General features: G+C 60.4%; 1 protein-coding gene across 4 annotated transcripts in view; it reads right to left on the bottom strand.

Moving 5' to 3' along the window:
- Positions 1-18,181, bottom strand: part of OSGIN1 (oxidative stress induced growth inhibitor 1) — a 31,940-nt gene that overhangs the window by 3,624 nt on the left and 10,135 nt on the right. The window contains exons 2-6 of one of the 4 annotated variants that reach the window (XM_045441278.1): positions 9,334-9,432; positions 2,915-3,019; positions 1,454-1,590; positions 462-653; positions 104-195 (exon numbers count right to left, since the gene is read on the bottom strand). In XM_045441278.1, coding sequence (XP_045297234.1) covers positions 104-195; positions 462-653; positions 1,454-1,590; positions 2,915-2,981 — 488 coding nt within the window. In that variant the 5' untranslated portion in view covers positions 2,982-3,019; positions 9,334-9,432. Of the gene's footprint in view, positions 1-103; positions 196-461; positions 654-1,453; positions 1,591-2,914; positions 3,020-4,762; positions 4,961-6,565; positions 6,721-9,333; positions 9,433-18,181 lie in introns of those variants that run through there. The other 3 variants (XM_045441275.1, XM_045441277.1, XM_045441276.1) reach the window with 3 other exon arrangements.

Below are 18,181 nucleotides of genomic sequence, written 5' to 3'. Positions count from 1 at the left end.
GTGGCCCTGAGCCCCTTTCCCGCCGGCTCCTGGGCTCCGCATGGGGGCAGGCCCGGGTCACCCCGCCCTCCTCACCCTCCGGGGCTTTCCAGAACTGCCTCACCTCCGCTTCCTGCGTATCCACTCCTTGACCTGCAGGTCTGGGAGCCCCATCCACTGGCCTTGGCTAAGGGTCACCATGGAGCCTTCAAAGGACTGTGGGCAAAAGGAGTCCTTTGGTCCAGGCCTCCCCTAGCCCCCAGCCCAGCAGGTCGGCAGGAGGTGGGAGGCCTCAGCTGGGGAGGGGGCAGAAAGGGCAGGTGGAAAGGGAGGCAGAGGGGCGGTGGGTAGAGCAGGAGGGGGAGGGAATAGGGAAAAGGCAGGAAACGGAAGAGTCCTAATCTTTGGGAGGAAATCTCTCCGACACTCCGGGTTGACTGAGCCCAGTTCCCCCCCACCCGCCTCTCCCGGCCCCCACTCACATGCCAGGCCCCCCCAGGCAGGTTCCGGCCTAGGACCACGTGGGGGATGGCTCGCTCCTTCTGGTGCTTCCAGGTAAGAACGGACTCCATGTTCCCCCCGAAGTCTGTGTCTGGGCGCAGGAGGGCGTCAAAGAGCAGGGCCACGGGGCTTTGGCACCGGCCTTCGAGGCCTTCAGACAGGTAATCCAGGTCCTGGAGGGGGTGCACGGGTCAGAGGGGCCACTGGACCAAGGCTGCCCGGTTTGGCATTCCCACCCTGGTATCAGGGTGGCCAGACAAACCCGGAAAGTGCTGCCTCTCATTAGGAGATAAGGCACGGCAGCATGTTAAAGGCTCTGACAAGTCCTGCAGCCGAATTTCCCCGTAGTTTTGCCAAACCCGAGCATCCCTCCGAGACTTCCTGGAGTAGGAACGTCTTCTCTGAGGAACTGGTGTCCTGTAGAAGGCATTTTGAAAGATGCCGATCTAGACCAAATGCCAGCTTGCTTCCTCATCCACCAGCTTGAGGGTCGGAGGGGCTAGGAGGAGGGGAAAATGCTGGGAGGAGGAGGTGGACAGCCAGCGGCCTTCTGGAAGGCCAGGGGCGTGGATGGAGGATTGGTGAGCTCCCTGGGGCAGGGGCTAGTCAAATGAACTACCCAGGGCAGAATCTCTCAACTGTGCGGGGCCGGCTCGCGCTCTGTGGCCGGAGCGTGTAGGGTGACCGCAGTTGTGACAACCGACGTTGTCCCCGGGGATGGCCGAGGGGGCCCTGGAGAGAAGGATCATCCCCCGGGTTACACCCCCTGGTCTAGGGGACGTAAGGGAAGCTGGTGTCGCCGCTGCCGATCGCGAAAGACGGCCCTGGTTCCTGGGATGATTTCCGGGCCGGCCCCTGCGGCCGCTCGCCTTCCTCACGTGGTCTTGTGGTCTAACCACCGCGTATTTTTATTCTTGCCCTGCTTCCCCAGGGTGTGCGTGTCCCCTGCCCCATCCCCAGAGCTGTGGCCCACCTGGTCCAGGAGGGAGACCCCCGGCGCCTCGGCGAGCTTCCTCTGCAGCAGCGGGTGTGGGTGGACGGCATCTGGCCTCACGTAGGGGGTGTAGCCGGACAGCAGGTAGGACAGGCAGATGCCTGAGGGGCCGTTGCCTGAGGAGACAGGGTGGGGTCAGAGGTACCGAGGGCTTTGGTCTTGAGCTGACTTGCTCAATCGATTGGCTTTTCGTTCGTAAAAACAGAACATCTATTGTTTTTCCTTCGTAAAAACAGAACATCTATTCCACCGTTAGCCGCGCCGGCCACTGTGCGTAACAATGGCCAGGGACTGAAGCACTGAACGATCGTCGAGAGCCTACTATGCGCCGGGCGCTGTACTCTTGTACTACTCTCACGACGATCGCTGACATCTGTCGAGCACTTGCGATGTGTCAAGGGATTTTAACAACCAAATAATAAGAAACCGACCGATCCCCCCCCCGCCGGCCCGGGCCCCGCACGAGGCCCTGTCATGCGTGCCCCGGCCCCCATTCTCTCCCGATAACATTCGTGGGTGCCCGCTACCCTTTCCCCCTTTTCATCCCGGGAGGGAGCGGGAGCTCAGAGAGGTTGAGTAACTCGCTTGTGGTCACACAGCAACGTGACGGAGATTCTAAGACCGCTAAGGACTAGTCCCGTTAGCCCAGAGCTGACCGTCTGGGATGTCACATAGACGAGTGAAATAGTAGGGCACAGATTGTTCCGTGCTCTGCAGGGGTGAGAGCAGGGGCGCGGAGGAGGGGTGCGGAGCCACCGGTGGGGGTCTCTGCTCCCCGGGCCTGAATGACTCACACCGCCTGTGCGTGGCACTTCTTGGGCATTTCACCTCGTGACATCGTTTCTTATCGGTCTTTCCCCTCCTCCTTATCTTGTGCTGCTGAGAAGATTACTCGTATGTGGAATTAGGACAACCCGTATGAAATCGCTTTTGATTTACAGAAATGGCCATTTCGGACCTCGGCTCGCACGGGGGAGGGGCCGCCTGTCTCCCACTGGGCAGCCCTGAGGCAGGAACCACATGCTTCAGCCGTAACCCCTCATGCGGGCACCTCGCACAGGGCCAGGCGCAGGGACTGTCGTGGGCTTAGGACCAGGCCTCCCCCCTCCTCCGCTCTCGCCGGGCAACCTCAGTGATGGTTCTGCTCTGGCCCCCTGGGTTCCTGGAGGGATTACAGGGAACGGGAACGACATTTTATAAGCTGCTGGGCACCTCATCAGGCGCACCGTGAATGCTCAGTGGCCAATTTTTTTTTTTTCCATTTAACTTTTATTTTTTTTAAATATGAAATTTATTGTCAGATCGGTTTCCATACAACTCAGTGGCCGATTTTAAAGGCCACGGTGGTAAAGAAAGGCCAGGCCTGGGCTTGCCTGGCTCCTGACCTTCCACTCTAGGGGCTCAGCGTGTCCCCTCCCCCTGCCCCGGGGCAGCACTCACCGATGATGAGGACTGGGAGGGGCTCCGAACGGTCAGTGCCAAGGTGGTCCCTCCTGCGGCTGTTCATGGCTGGGGCTGGTGGGGGGCTGGGAGCCGGCAGCTGATCTGGGGGAGAGGAAGGGCCACTCGGTGAGCCTTGGGTGTCATGCAGGCACTTCCCAGCTACGGGGTATTGTCCTTTGGCCCTCAGTGTCAAGTCCAAGATCCTCCCTGAGGCCAGTCAAGATGCCGCTCCCCTGCTCCTTCTCCCCTCCTCGCACCTGCTCCGTTCCAAACAGTCCCCTCTCCCGACCCGGTCACTTCCACGTCTGAGCTGCACCCCACTCGCCCCATCTCCTCGGCGGGCAGTGACAACACCCAAAGCTTCCCGTCCACCTTCTGTAAGGCCTCTTCTTGTCAACCCAGGGGCAAGCCCTGGCCAACAACGTGGTGACAGCCACCGCCCCCACCCCGGTCCAGCCCTCAGGTCTCTGAGCAGCCAGTGGACTTTGGAGCCATCACCCGGCCCTAGCACGGCGCTTCCTAGCTGGTGACCAGGGGCCCATTCCCGGACCTCTCTGGGTCAGGCTCCTCGTCTATAAAGTGGGAGTAGTAGTCTCCACCCGGTAGGGTTGTTGGGGGACACAGTGAGGTGACGGCCGTGAAGCACCGGCTGGAGCAAAATGTGCTGCCGGGAAAGGACCAGGGCTCACTGCCTGCTCCAGGGGGCTCGGTTGGAACAGGTGGGCTTGTGGAGAATTGCCCCCCCACCCCAGGGGAACTAGGTTTGGAGAAAAGGCTTCTAAGCTGGCTGGTCTCTGGAGCACCAGCGCCCCCTGCTGGCCGCGGGCCCGCATCACTCACAGCGACGCAGACCCCGTTCTTGAGGCTGCAGGTGCAGAGGCTCCAGACTCACCTTCTCCCTCCTCGTCCCCCAAACCCAGCTAACAGGGGCCCCCGGGCTCGCCCACTGTCCACACCCTGCCGTCCTGAGGGCCCCAAGGCAGCACCCACACGAGTGTGTCAGGAATGGGTGGCCGTTAGCACCGACCTAGCTCCTTCCCGTGTTCTGCTCATACGGCCCCACGCAGAAAGCTCTGTCAGTTATGATCCCATTTCACAGATGCGTAAACTGGAGCCCAGAGGGGACGTACAGGTCGCTCAGTGCCACAAAACTGTCTCTTAAACCCAGGGCTAACTGGTGCCAGGCTTTGCCCGGGTGCACCATGCGTGACCACGGCCAGCCCCAGGGAGACCCGGGGCTTGTCACATGGTCACACACACATACAAAGTGAGTGGGTGGTCATATGGCCCCAGGGAGGGGGGGGGGCCAGGGTCACTGCCATCAGAATTCTCCCGGAGAAGGCAGAAATCTGGATTTCTACGTGCATTCTCTGATTTGGAAAAGTGGGTGACTAATTCCCACTCGTCCAAAAAACCGTGAATAGCCGACGAAATGTGACGGAGCCAGGATACGACCTCTGATGCGTGCACAGTGACAGAAACAGCAGCCCCCACCCCCAGGCAGGCCCTGAGAGGTGAGCCGTGTCACCTCCACCTGGCAGGAAAAGGGAGGCTCGAGGTTAAAGGACGTCTCCGGAGTCACACGGCGGGAAGGGCACGTCAGGGGGCACGTCAGGGACTCCCTCCTCGGTGCTCTCGGGCCCCCTGAAAACAGCCTTCCATGCTGCTGCTGGGCCCAGGGGAGAGGACTTGGGGGTGGCCCCCCCCCACCACTAACAAGAACGACACAAAAGGCTAACACTTCTGGACTTCTATGGAGCTGGCTAGGTACAAAGCATGTTCTAAACACTTTATCCACATTAATTTGATTCTCATTTAATTAGCAGCATGCACTGTCATACGTACTCTTAGGCTCGCTCCCATATTACAGATAGTCAAGCTGAGGCCAGCGAGCTCTTCTCCAGAGTGGAGTGTGATGGGGGCCATTCCCAGCCGGGCTCATCCTTCTGCCCTGTCCCCTCTGCTGGTGGGGAGGGAGGCCACGGTTCCACGTTCCCAGCTGGCAGGGAGCAGTTTCTCACTAACCACTGGGCACTGGGTGAGCCTGGTGGCCCTGGAGAACAGGATTTTAGTTCCCAGAACACTTTCTCCCGGAGCCACGAAACAGCCCCAGGGCCCCACCCCTCCTCATGACTGTCCCCAGGAACAACAGGGACCCAGGTGATGTCCTTGCTGAAAGCTGTGCCTTAGCAACTTTCATTCTCATGCAAACCCACTTCACTGATGTGAAAACTGAGGCTCAGGGAGGTGAGGCCATGCCCCTGAGGTCACAGAGCCAGTGGGTGATAGAACGAGGGTTTGGCCCCCGTGGTCTGGGTTCACCTAGACTCTCCACAGCCCCCCGAAACGAGCACGCAACCTGTTCCCAGGGACCCGAGCCCGCCCTGGGCATGCCCGTCCCCTCTCTTGCCCCTTGAGCGTCCCCACCCCCAGTGAAGAGGGGCACTCCCCCAGCCCTCATTTGCCCTCTTCTTGTGCTTCCCGGAAGGTGGAGGGACCCAGTTACCACCAGGGCTCTTGGGATCTGAGACCAGGGCTCCCAGTGGCCTCTGGATGCCACCCATGTGAGGTCACGACCCAGGGGACACTCCTGTGCAGCGTCCCAAGGTCCTGAGCAGCCAAAAGCTCTCATGACCTTGGAAGAAGGCACACACTGCCTACTGACAGCAGGCGACCTGAAACCACACCCATCCCAGTTATGCTTTTTAGTGCTGTGGCGTTGGCATGGTCACCTTTTTAATGTTAACTTTTTCTTTGAGTGCCCGCCCCGCCCCCCCCCCCCCCCCCCCCCCCCCGCCCGCGCTGCCTGGACAGCAAAAAAGCTCCCATGAAAGACTAACTCTAACTCCCAGAAGCAAATCGGCATCAAAGGAATGGAAATAATGGCATCTGTAAATGATGTTTCTTTGAAGTTTGTAGCACAGGCACTTTCCGGGGGAGGAAGGCTTAAAACTGTTCGGAGACACTGAGGCACCAGTTCGGCTGCACTTATTGGGCACCTCTGGCGGCCCTTTGCTCATTTGACTTTGATGACGCCCCCCACCCCGGGGCACAGAGGCGCCGTCTTGCCCAGGAAATGTCTGAGACCAGGGAGAGGCCTGCCCGTGGATAACCGGGGAAAAGACTGCACGATGACAGTTGCCGCCAAGAAAGTGACACAAGGCTGTGGGGCAGGGTGAAGGCGAGGGGGGTCCCTCGACACACAAGGGCCACCTGCCGGCAGCCTGGGCACACCCCCCTGCACCCCCTTCCTTTGGAGCCTCCCTGTCCTGAGCCCCAAGAATTCAGAGGCTCCCAGACCCCTGGTTCTCAGCACCCCAACCTTGTGTCAGACGCCAAGTGCTGGGGACCCCCCGGGAAGGCCCGGAAGGCCGGGAGAAGCACCCAGCCCAGCAGCCTGGCTGCAGGACCCAGGGGCCTCGCCGGGCAGCGCGCCGGGCTGACCACGCCTCTTTCCTGCCCAGAGCAGCATCACGTGGACCGGCGACGGCGGGCGGCGGGGACGGAGGGTGCCAGGCACCTGGAGATGGTCATGGCCCGCAGGGGCGGAGGAGGAACTCGGCGGCGGCGGCCCCAAGAGCTTCTTAGTGGGGCCTGCCCGCCCCCCTGCCCAGCCGCGCCCCTGTCTCCCGCCCCCAGGCCACTCACCTGACCCGCAGGCGTTGCAGGGAACCCGGGGAGCCTGACCTGGCAGGCGCCTGGAGGGCCGGGGTCACAGAGCCACCACCGGGGAGCGGGCTGCCTTTGCCCCGTGGGGACCGGACTGAGCAGGCTGTGCGAGTCAGGGAGGCGAGGGTATTTCACGGGCTGGGAGGAGGCGGGCGGGCGGGGCGGGGCCAGGAAAATCACTTTCATAAGCGTGAGTCAGCAGGGGCCCCTGGATGAATGAACTTGCACTAGACCCAAGACCGGCCTTAAAGGGCCCCCACCCCTGGGGCTCAGTCAGTAAACGGAGGCCCCAAGGGACCCCCAACCGAGCCAGCCTGGCCTTTTCTCTTAGGGAGGGAAGACAGCCTTCCCAAAATTGGAGGTGGCCTTGTGTTGGGAGTGGAGAAAGCCACACACCCTGCTTGCACTTGGTGGTCCCGCCCCCCCCCCCCCCCCCCCTCCCCCCCCCCCCCCCCCCCCCCCCCCCCCCGCTGTTCTCCACTCCGCCTCACCCGACCCAGTGACCAACCTCCTGACATCAGCCTGCCCAGGGTGAGACCCCGGGCTCTGCCACTTCCTGGGCGAGCTGCCTCAGCTTCCTCATCCCAGAAACGGGGCTGGCTAACAGGCTTTCCCCCCTGGGCTGGGCGTGGTATGTAAGCGATGTCACCCTTGGCTCCCTAGTTCAAGTCTCCCTTTCTTCCTTATTCTTTCTCCGCACGCCTCACGTTTTGCTGACCCTTACTATTATTTCATTGTCTGTCTCCCCAGACCAGGAGGTGGGTCCTGCGTGGGCAGGGGAGTGTTTCCGTGTCTGCTTTATCCCAAATCTAGAATGCTGCTCTGCACACAGTAGGTGCTCAAGAAGGAAGGAGGGAGGGAGGGAGGGAGGGTTGGGACAGCATTTGGCCCACAGACCTCAGTGCACATTAGCTGTGATTTTCATTATTGACGTGAATGCCGCCCCCTCATCCTTTCCTGGCCGGTGGGGGGGCCTGCGGCAGGCAAGGGGGAACTCGCCTTGCGTGCAAAATTTAAGGGTGCCCTGAGAACAGTCAGTGATGAAGAAAATAGTATTTTAGTGCAAGGTTTTTTGGAAAATCAAACCTAGGGGCGCCTGGCTGGTCCAGTCGGAGGAGCGTGCGACTCTTGATCTTGGGGTCGTGAGTTCGAGACCCACATTGTGTGTAAAGGTTACTTTAAAAAAATAAATAAACCTAAAAAATCAAAAAACAATGCCAAAAGTGAAGGATACACAAAAGATTACAATTTCAAAACCAAACGGGATCTGTAGCCGTGCCGAGCCATATCGGAGCCTGAGCAAAAAGAAAAATCAGAATACTGATGCTGTCTTCATTTAAAACCTTGCTATGTTTCTTCATCTTGGATTTTTGGCGTTACTCTTGATTTTTAAAAATACTGCAGGAACACAAGACCCGTGGGTCTCGATCATGGAATGCTTTGGTGCCCCTTATAGTTTGTGCCCGAGGTGATGTCTCTCTCCTGGTCCTGGTGGCCACAGGGGCTGGGGCTGGGGTTCGCACAGCACAGGGTATGCACAGGGAGGTGAGGTGGGGGGACGAGGAGGGCGGGGACCAGGTCAGATTGTGAGGCTCTACTGGGGACAGAGTGTGGTATCCCACCAACGAAAGACAACCTCTGAGGATACAGAGTCCCGCTGAGACCGGCAGGGACAGGCGGACCGACAGAAGCCACGGAGTGGGGGGAGGTGAGGATGGGGGCGAGGGAGAGAGGCGAGCTGGCACAGGGAGGGCTGGAGGCTGGGGGTGGGTGGAGGGTTTGGGGGGCAGCGTGAAGAGCAGGCTGAGAAGGGAGACCCTGGGCTCAGGGAGGAGATTAGGGGCCATGAGCTGGGAAGGCAGCCCCACAAGGCTACGCCTGAGGGGAGCCCCTGCCTCCGGCCTGCGCTCTCCTCCTTGGGGGCTCCTGGGTATGTGCCCTGTGCCCGGGACCCCACTCTCAGAAGGGCCCTGGGCTTGCTTTAAAGCTCTGCTGTTGCCACTTTAAAATCCTTATTAGGGGCGCCTGGGTGGCTCAGTCGGTTGAGCATCCGACTTCAGCTCAGGTGATGATCTCGCGGTTCACGGGTTCGAGCCCCGCTGACAGCTCAGAGCCTGGAGCCTCCTTCACGGATTCTGTCTCCCTCTCTCTATGCCCCTCCCTGGCTCGTACTTGGTCTCTCTCTCTCTCTCTCAAAAATAAATAAAACATGAAAAAGTAATAATAAAAAATAAAGTCCTTGTGAATTTTTAAATGAGGGGTCCCTCATTCTCCCAATTTGCACTGGGCCCCACAGATCACATGATGGGCCAGGCTGGGCTGCACCGAGTATGGCCTGCTGGGTGCTGGGCTTGGGCGCAGCCCCCCGGGCTGGGTGATTTCTGCTAAGGCACTGCCCCCCTGGAGCCTCGCTTTGCCAACGGGAAAATGGCACCCACAGTCCCGGGCCCCTGAGCAGCAGTGCTCCGCAGGGTCCTATATGACAGGGTACATAGCAGGGTGGGGGGGGGGGGTCAGCGGGAAACCCACTGCTCTGGGCTGCAGCTCCCTGGGTGGCTTCTAGCCCCTTGTAGGTGTGCTGTGTGACCTTGGCTGTGGCCTCCCTCTCTGGGCCGTGGCTGTTTCCAATGGCTGTGGCCGTCCCAGCCGTGGCCTTGTTTCCAACGCTCCCCGACACTCTGAACGGGCATCGTCCACGCACCAGGAGCCCAGGGACAGCCTGGGGAGTGCGGCTTCCACAGACATACCTCTGCTGCAGGCTGTATCTTTGCCCGGCCGCCTCGTCGTCTCCACCTCCCCATCCCAGGGCTCTGGTCTGGAACTTCCAGTGTGTTTGGATGTGTAAACTGAGGCAGAGAGAGACACCCCGGGTCAGAGGTTCCCACTTGGAGCGTCTCAGCCCACGTGGGGCGAGGATGAGGTTCGGGGTCCAGAAAGGAAAGCCCGGGAAGGAGGTGGGCGCCCGGGTCCCCCATCTCTGGGTCTGGCCTGTCCTTCCTCCTGACCTGCCTCGTGGCCCCCGCTAGCCCTGATCCCTTTTCCGGATTTTGAAAATCTGCTGATCCAGAGAATTGTGGGCGAGATGTGGACTTTCTTCCCCGTCGCCTGTTTATCTGCCAGGAGATTGTGGGAAATAGAAATGTGTTGACTTGCTTCCGAAAAGCTTGGCCAAGACATAGACAGATAAATGTCACGGGCGACAAAGGGACGGTGGTTGGGGACCATGGAGAGGGAAGGCAGGTCTGTGGAGGTTCACTTTGGGTGACTGGCTCTCTTGGGACTCCACTGGGTGGCCCGACCCCTCCACACCTGCCCCGTCCCCTTCAGCATCTGGAATATGAGCGTCTGGATCCAGATGTGCTGAAACGAAGGTTGCAAGACGGAGCAAACACAAATACAGGCCCTCAGGCAACCGAACTGCAGATAAGATACAAGCTTTTAGTGTAAAGACATTCCATGCAATATTTAGGATGCACTTAGACGAAACAATTTTTTTTTCATTGTTTATCTGAAATTCAGTTAATTTCAGCCTCTATTTTATTTGGCAAATCTAGCCGTAAGCATACAGTCCACTAGGTTTTGAAGAGTACAATAAAAAAAAAAAAAAAAAAAAAAAGGAAGGGAAAATGTCTCAATCATTTTTATATGGATTACATGGTAAAATGAGAATATTTTAGACATCTTGGGTTAAATAAGACAAAGCATTAAAGTAGTGTTCACCTGTTTCTTTTTACGTGATTAGTGTGGCATCTGGAAAATGCATGCATGTGGCCCTTTTTAGGCTTTTACTGGACATTGGCACCTGCTGCTGGCTGGTCATGCAAACCGGGACATTCCTGGATTTAGCGGCGAAAGTCCCGCCGTGTTCCAGGAACACTTTCAGTCCTTGAGAAATCACACCCATCGGGCGTCCGCAGTGCAGCAAGCAGCCGGACAGGGTGACTTGGGAGAGGCGTTTCCCTTCTGAGCCTCAGTTCTCCCATCTGGGCACTGGCCTTGCAAGGTGGTGACAGCAGAGGGAGGGGCCCAGCAGTAGGAAGGAGCTCAGACACAGCAGCCCCCCGCCCCCCGGGCCTCCCCCAAGCTCCCTGCAGGTGCTTGGGTGCGGAACCAGTGGAACTGAGGACAGGCTAGCTTCGGGGCGCTCCTCTGGGGGTCCTGACATTGGAAGGATCCCCTGTCAAAACCGCGATTTCTCTCTCCCCACAAAGTCCTAGGACTATTCCCAGGGGCCGCTTCTGGCCCTTCCGCCTCCCTTTTCCCTGTGGCGGCTCCCAGAGCGCTGCCACTGGCCAGGCCCCTCCAGGCGTGGACAGAAAGTGCTCTGCACGCAGCTGAGGCTCAGAGAGGCCAGTCTTGAGCCTGAGGGCACACAGCATGAGCGACAGAACTGGGGCTTGAGCCAGGGGCTGGGACTGCAGAGTCTGGACCCTTCCGGGGAAAAGGAAGACCATGAACTAAGGAAGGGACAAAGTCTCCTTCCTGCCTGGAGCACAGAGGCATGGCCCGGGAACTCTCCCGAAGGGCCTACCTACCACCACAGTCACCCTCTTTCTGAGGTGCCCCCACTGTAAGGCGTTTTGGGGACGGATGCATGTAATCAGTACACGAGTCCAGTGAGAAAAGTCTGCACGGGGCTCTTATTTTCCCATGCTACAGGTGAGGAAGCTGAGGCCCAGGGAACGTAAGATGCGACCCCAAGTCACGGCGCGCGGTTAGAGTGGGACTGTGACCGGGTTCTTCCAGCTGCCCTGGCACAACGGGACCAGGCTCTTCCGGCACATGACAGCAGAGCTAATATTTGCCTTCCCCACTTACAGAGCTTTGCCACCACCTTATCTCACTGACTCCCCACAACCAGGGGGTGGGCAAATATTTTCAACAACAAGTTTAGTTTACAGATGAAGAAACCCAGGGGGACTTGCCCAAGGCCACTGTTTCCAACGGGGTGGCAGAGGGGACCCGGAATGAAATCTGTCTGTCTGGTGGCAGGGCCACGCAGGCTGCCCCAGGACAGCGGTGGGAGCTGCCAGCGGGGGTTCACGACCCAGGGAATCACCACAGATGCCTGGGGAGATGAGGTCAAAGCTGCGGTGGGGTGGGGGGTGGGGGCTGGGCCCTCTTCCCACCCACGGAGAGAGCTGGGGGGGGGTCAGGAACCACAGGCGGAGTGTGGGGTTGGCCCCCAGAGGAGAGTCTGATGGGGGGGCTCAGCCCCAGCCTGCGGCCACACTCTCTGCCTCCCGATTCCCCCTCCTCCTGAAAAGCCAGGGGGAAAGTTATGGCAGGAGAGTGAATGTACCTGCCCTACAGTCAGGGTGGACAGGGGGTTCTGCCCAGGAGCGAGACAAATGGGGACTCTGACCCCATCACTTTCAGCTGGGTGACTTTGGGCAAGTGACTTAACCCCTCTGAGCTTCCGCGTCTTGTATGTGAGAGGCCAACGGCAGAGCAGAACTGTAGAGCCCCACTGTGCATGGGACTCGCCCGGCGAGAACCCAAAGCTATACTAACGCCCAGGCCTCGGTCCCAGAGATTCTGACGTCGCTGGGCTGGGGTGCAGCTGGCTCCGGGGAGTCCGCGTGTGCAGCGGGGCCGGGGAGCCTCTGCCCTGGCAGGGGACGAGCAGAAAGCCTCTGGCCCCGGGGGAGGAGCCCCTCCCACCTTGGCGGCCGGTCCTTTGTCAACCACATTCCTCACGCAGCTGTGGGGAGAGTCATGAGGCCTAAAAGAAGAATTGGCTTCAGAGGAGCCAGACCACCAGGACTGCTGGGGACCCCGGTGGGGGTCTTGCCGGAGTCCCAAAGGACCACCGACTCCACCACTGGACGCACCGCTACGTCCCCTTACTCATTGACCGCACGCGACTCACGTCCCCCGACTCGGTTCTAGGCCACCGCCCAGGCATCTGCACCGCCACACCGTGAGCCTGGAATTCCGGGGACCCCCCCCCCGCGGGAAACAGCTACGATAAGCCAGGAGACCCCCTCCCCCCACGTCCCCCCGCAAAGGCGCGATATTAACAGCAAAGGCCCTGAGCGACTCCCGCGCCACAGCCTTCGAAAAGTGCCGGTCGGGAGCCAAAGACACGGGGGCGGGGGGGGGGGGGGCGCCTGGGGGCAGGAACCGGAACACATTGGGGAGAAAAGAGGAAGCTGGGCCCACGGCGGAGGCCAAGGAGTGTCAGCTGGATTTTTGAATTCACATCCCATTACCTTTGCATAACAGACAACAATAGTCATCCTAAGTGGAGACAATTTTTGAGCCGAGGGCCTTCTGTGTTTTGTTCACAGATGAATTGCCGGCGTCCAGCACGGGGCCTGGGACACAGTGCTAGCTCAGTAAACAGTGACTGAATGAATTAAGGAGTCTCGTTGCTTCCAGACTTTCCAGATAGCCTCTGGAAACACTGCCGAACGTGAATAAAGCCCTCTTTATGTCATAGGCGCATGGACGGGCGTGCCTGACGTATATTTCAATCTTAGGTGACCACTGGGAATTGGCCGAGGTTGAAGACAGAGCCCTGTGGCACACCAGTAGAGGTCCTTCCTTCCTCCAGGAGACACGGATCCCCCATCGGCAGAGGAGAGCACACAGGGTCCGTGGAGTCAGAGACCACGGGTTGTGCATCAGCTCCGATGTGTCGTTGGGTTCGTTACTTCACTTCTCCGAGCCTCAGTTTCCTCATCTGTAGTACAGAGGTGATAATACCTGTCCCCCAGGTAGCTCATGGGTCCTCAGGGAGAGGCAGACACCCCTCCCCTCTGTGTATCACCATGCGGACATTCTCATTCTGGGCGGTCATTTACATGGACCTGCTCGTTTTCCAGCCACCCAGCCAGGAGCCCCACTCCCCCCAAATGTCCTTGAGGCCAGTGGTTCTGGAAATGTGGTCCCCGGACCAGCAGCAGCAGCAGCACCTGGGAACTTATCAGAAACGTAGAGGCTCAGGCCCCCGCCCTGGCCCCGCAACCTGCACTTTCACGAGGCTTCTGGGTGATTCCCTCCAGGTTTTGATCCGCTGCTGAAGGAGAGGACGAGAAATTCCATCAAAGGCTCTGCCTACGCCTGCACAGTCCTTTGACTTGACTGCTCTGGATGAGCCCACGCTAGGCCCTTGGGAGTGCAGTGCCTCTCTCCCTACAGGCTCGTAAATCGTAAGTAACCTGCAGTCTAGGGCTGGAGGTTTAGCTGGCGCCTCGTCTGTCGGAAAACTGGGGCCCCACCTCCTGGTCCCTGCCTTTGAGGGTCCTGCTACCGAACTGCAAGCCCCAGGCCCCTTGGCATGCTGAGAGGTAGGCTTGCAGCGGAAGGAAGCCCCCCAGACTCCGGGCTGCCAGGGCCATCTGACCAGCCCTTCCAACAAGCTTCCGGGTCCTTCCCGAGCGGCCCGGGTTTATCGTCCTGGACCCAGAGGCCAGAAGCGGAGCTGGCGCTCCTGAGCTGTTTTGTCTCTGGCGTCTGTGGCTTTTGCCCCTTGGCCCCGGGGAGCGGGGGGTGGGGGTGGGCATCACTCACTTTGTTTCATTTGGCCCATGTGCTACTAAAAAAAGCCTTGTTTGCCACCGTTATCAGGTTTTATGGGGCCTTGCCTTCTAGGGCAGGTGGGGTCAGGGCCTCCGGGATTTAACTTAGTGTCATGTGATCGGACCTTTCCCAGCGACAGGACAGGACAGGAGAACAGCTCCAAGAGCATTTTGCACGTTTCCCTGCAGAACAGCACTGGTGCCCAGCACGGAAGTCCTACGAAGACGGCCTCGGGGCTCCAGGGCCCAAGTGGGAGACGGGATTCCGGAGCCCCGTCCTTTCCCGCTGAGGCCCCACAGGCCCGCAGAGTCTCTTGCAAGCTCACAAACTGCAAATGAGAGCCGGCACTCCCCTGCTGGACCACCTCCAGGGGCTCCCACTGCCCTCAGGCCTCAGATGCAGGCAGGCCCCTGCAGGAGCTGACCGGAAGGGCCTCCTCGCCCTCCTTCCAGGCGCCCAGGGAGCCCTGCTCTGTCCGCCATGCCCCTGCCCCTGCCTTGCTTTCCTGCGGTTCTGGGCAAGCCTCTCCGCGCTCGGTCTCCACTCCCGCTGCTCAGACTAAGCGGGGCCACTGGGGCTTGCGTTTCGTAGACGTGTGCTCTGTTAACCATCGGAACCCCCCCAGCCATGAACCAGACGAGGCAAAAGGCGACAAACGCTTCCGTGCCCAAGGGCCCAGGGTCGGAGGGGAGAAACGAGAAGGGGCTTTGGAGGGCATTCGAGGGTGGGGGCAATGAGTGTCACGGCAGCCGCTCTGGAGAGGTCGCGTGTCAGCTGAGGCGTGCTTGGCCACTCAGAGAACCGGGGTGGGGCGGTCTGGGGGCGCAGGACACACGTGCTCCCAGGAGAGGCCCCAGGGTGGGAGGTGGTTGCCTTGTTTGAGGACGGGAGGGTGAGGGGGGCCCTGAGGGGCTGGGAGACAAGCTCGGCTGCAGCGGGGAGCCCCCGGAGGTCCTGGGCAGAGTGGGGGCTGTCCAGTGAGAGCCGAAGCTGCCTTGGACCAAGGTACTGGCCGTGTGGGTGCAGAACGGATGGCATCTCCACCCATTTTGGAGCCAGCGTCAGCGGGACTTGGTGACAGACCGACACTGGAGGTGAGCCTCTTGCCTGGCTCAGCGTGAACCACTCACCCCTCCGAGAGCAGGGCCCTGGTGTGTGCACCTGCCAGTCCCTGTGGTGTGGATATTCCCACCCAGGCGGACTCAGGCTACCCGCACCCCCCCCCGGCCCCCCGGGGGGTGAGCAGGGACAGGGAGGCGTCAAGAACGTTTTCCTGATGGGGGCCGCGTGTGGGACGGTGGCAGGTGGGGCATTCGCTTCGGGGAGAAGCCGAAGAAGGGGAGAGACGGGGGTGGGGGTGGCCACGTACGGTCTTGCGGCCTGAGGTGCCTGTGGACCTCTCCAGCTGGGCACAGAAGGCCGAGGCGCAGGGCCCGAGGGGTCTCGGCTGGCGTGTGAAGCACAGCTGCTGTTGGCAAAGAGACGACGTCAGAAGTCTGGGGATCGGGGGAGGTCACGGAGGGAGGGCGGAGGCCAGGACAGAGCCGTCGCCGTCCCCGTAGCACAGCCTGCCCGGGCGCTTGCGCCCCCACGACCCCGTGAGGGTGGCGCCCTCTCTGCGGCGGAGCCCAGCGGCGCTTAGAGGACGCATCTTCATGGGGCCGGGGACTGCCCCCCTCTGGCTGCGACTCTGGAGCCCCCGGGGCCTCGGGCAGACCCCGTGAAGATCTTGCAAAGCAGCTGGCGAGCCCTCTTGGCGTGGGGCCCAGGGCCGGGGCTGGGGGGCCCGGAGCAGGAGTGGCGCCCCGGGGGGGGGAGGGCCGAAGGTGGGGCCAAACGGGATGAAAGCTAGGACTTCGTCCCTCCCAATCGGACGCCAGGCAGGTGCTCGGCATTTCCCATCACCCTCCGAGGCAGGAGCTCTCAGCGGCCACATTCAAACCGAGGGATGGGACGGGGAGGGGCGGCCCCCTCGCGGCGGCCTCCCTTCCCCGTCGCCCAGCTCCTTCCATAGGGCCTGCGCGAGCGGTTTCCGTCTGGAGGAAAGGAGGAAAGGAGACCTACTTAGTCTCCTTCGAAACCACCCTGAGCTGGAACCAAACGGAACCCTGGCTGGCTTCTGGCTGCTGGTCGCGATCACCGCCACCGTCTCCAGCAGCAGGAGGACAGCAGGATGGTTCCTTGCCTGCACACCTACGGCACGCGGGCCCCGGGACGAGCGGCCGGGACAGAGGTGCCTCTCTGACTAGACAGGGGCCCCGCCTTGCTCGCGGGGCCGCATCCGGCAGGACCTGACAGGCCCCAGGCCCCTTGCACCGACTCCCCAGTGCGCCGGGCAGCCTGCCACCCGACCCCCTCTGCTGCCTGCCCTCTGCTGCGCAGGGGCGGTGCCGGCGGCGGGCGTAGTCGGGTCTGGGCGGGGCACTGGAGGCCCTGCATGTTTGGTGCTGTGGAGATGCAACCCGGCTGTCTGGGCTTGAAGAGATCTGCTGACACGAGCAGAGCCCCCGCCACTCCTCCCCCCCCGCCCCGGCCTCACCTTGGGACAGTTCCTGCACTCGAGGCGATGCTGGCCTCAACGGTGGAATCCACGGCATGGAGACTAAATGTCATCAGGCTGGGCCTGGTTTGACTCCCCTCAAGAGTCCGTGCAAGGATGGGCTTGTGCACCTCTGTCTGGCGGTCGAGGACTGCACTCCCGAGTCTAGACTTTCCTCTGCTCCTGGGGCCTCCTGGCTCTGAGACCTCTGTGGCTCACCGAGGGCCTAGACGTTTCCTTCGCCCGAGTGCTCTGGGACAGAGTCCCGGGCACGAGGACGTCTGTGCTCAGAGGCTGCTGTCCCAGGAGCCCGGCACCCCATCTCCCAGGTGGAGCAGCTCGGGTCAGCGAGGGGAAGCGGTTCCTCTGGGGTCACACAGCAGGAATGTGCCTGGGAATTCAGCCAAGACCCCTGGAAAGGTCTGTGACCTCTAGGGAGGGAGCTCAGAGCCCCCCTGCCCTTCAGGGACTCAGCAGGAATTTCTTGCTGGGCGCTGTGCTGAGAAGCAGGCATACGATGGGGGAGAAAGACACAGACCTTCCCTCAAGGAGATGATGACCCGGTGGGGAGGTTAAGTCCATAGGCGTGCTCTCACAGACTGACCTGTTGGGCAGCGTGAGGAAAAGCTGCCCAAGACAGATAACTGGGCTGAGAAGCGGGCAGGGGTATAAGAACTGACTAGGGACAAAAGTCTTGCAGGTGAGGCCAAGAGCAGGTGCAAAGGCCCTGAGGTTGGAAGGAGAGTTTTGAGAAACTGAAAGGGTGGTGTGTCTGAGTGCAGGGGTGGGGGGGGTGGGGGGGGGGGGGTGGGGGAGGCTCACAGGAGCCGGATCGTGCAGGCTTGGTGGCCATGGAGGGATTTTGGTCTTTTCCCCAAGAGCAAAGGGGAGACCCTGGAGGAGGGTGACGGGATCAGGCCTGCAGTGTGAAAAGGTGGTGAGGAGGATGAGGGCAAGGCTGGGTCAGGTGCTGTGGCAGCCGTCCCAGGAAAGAATCAAGGCTTTGGCCACTTCCTGTTCCCAGGAAGAAGCTCCATCTGGGACCAGCCGGATTCCAGGATGCTGTGCGTGCGTGCGTGTGTGTGTGTGTGCGTGTGTGTGTTGTGGGGGGGTGTGAGGGGCAGATAAGAAAGGTCAAAGTGTCGGTGGGTGGGGCTTGCCATGGGGAGAAAGGTCACAGGGCATGTGGGTGTGGTCCTCTCCATCAACCCCTTTTCTGACTTTTGTCCCCATGCACTCGTGTTGCCTACTCTGGATCTGGACACCAATGGAATCTCACGGAATGTTGTCTCTCGTGTCTGGATCTTTCGCTCAACTTCGTGGCCCTGGGATTCACTCGCACGGACGTGTGGGTCAGTGGCTCCCGCTTTTTTATTCCCGGGCAGAGTTCCACTCTGTACACACATCACAGCTGGTTTATCCATTTCCTGGGCATTTGGCTATTTCCAGCTTTTTGCTGTGACCGTTCCCACGCGAGCCTTTGTGCGGACATCTGCTTTCGTTTATCTGGAGCAAAGCGGAACCACTGG

This window comes from Leopardus geoffroyi, chromosome E2, assembly GCF_018350155.1.
Source record: "Leopardus geoffroyi isolate Oge1 chromosome E2, O.geoffroyi_Oge1_pat1.0, whole genome shotgun sequence".
Taxonomy (NCBI): domain Eukaryota; kingdom Metazoa; phylum Chordata; class Mammalia; order Carnivora; family Felidae; genus Leopardus; species Leopardus geoffroyi.
Note: the sequence above shows the minus strand (reverse complement) of the source record. Positions and strands in the feature narration are given on the sequence as shown.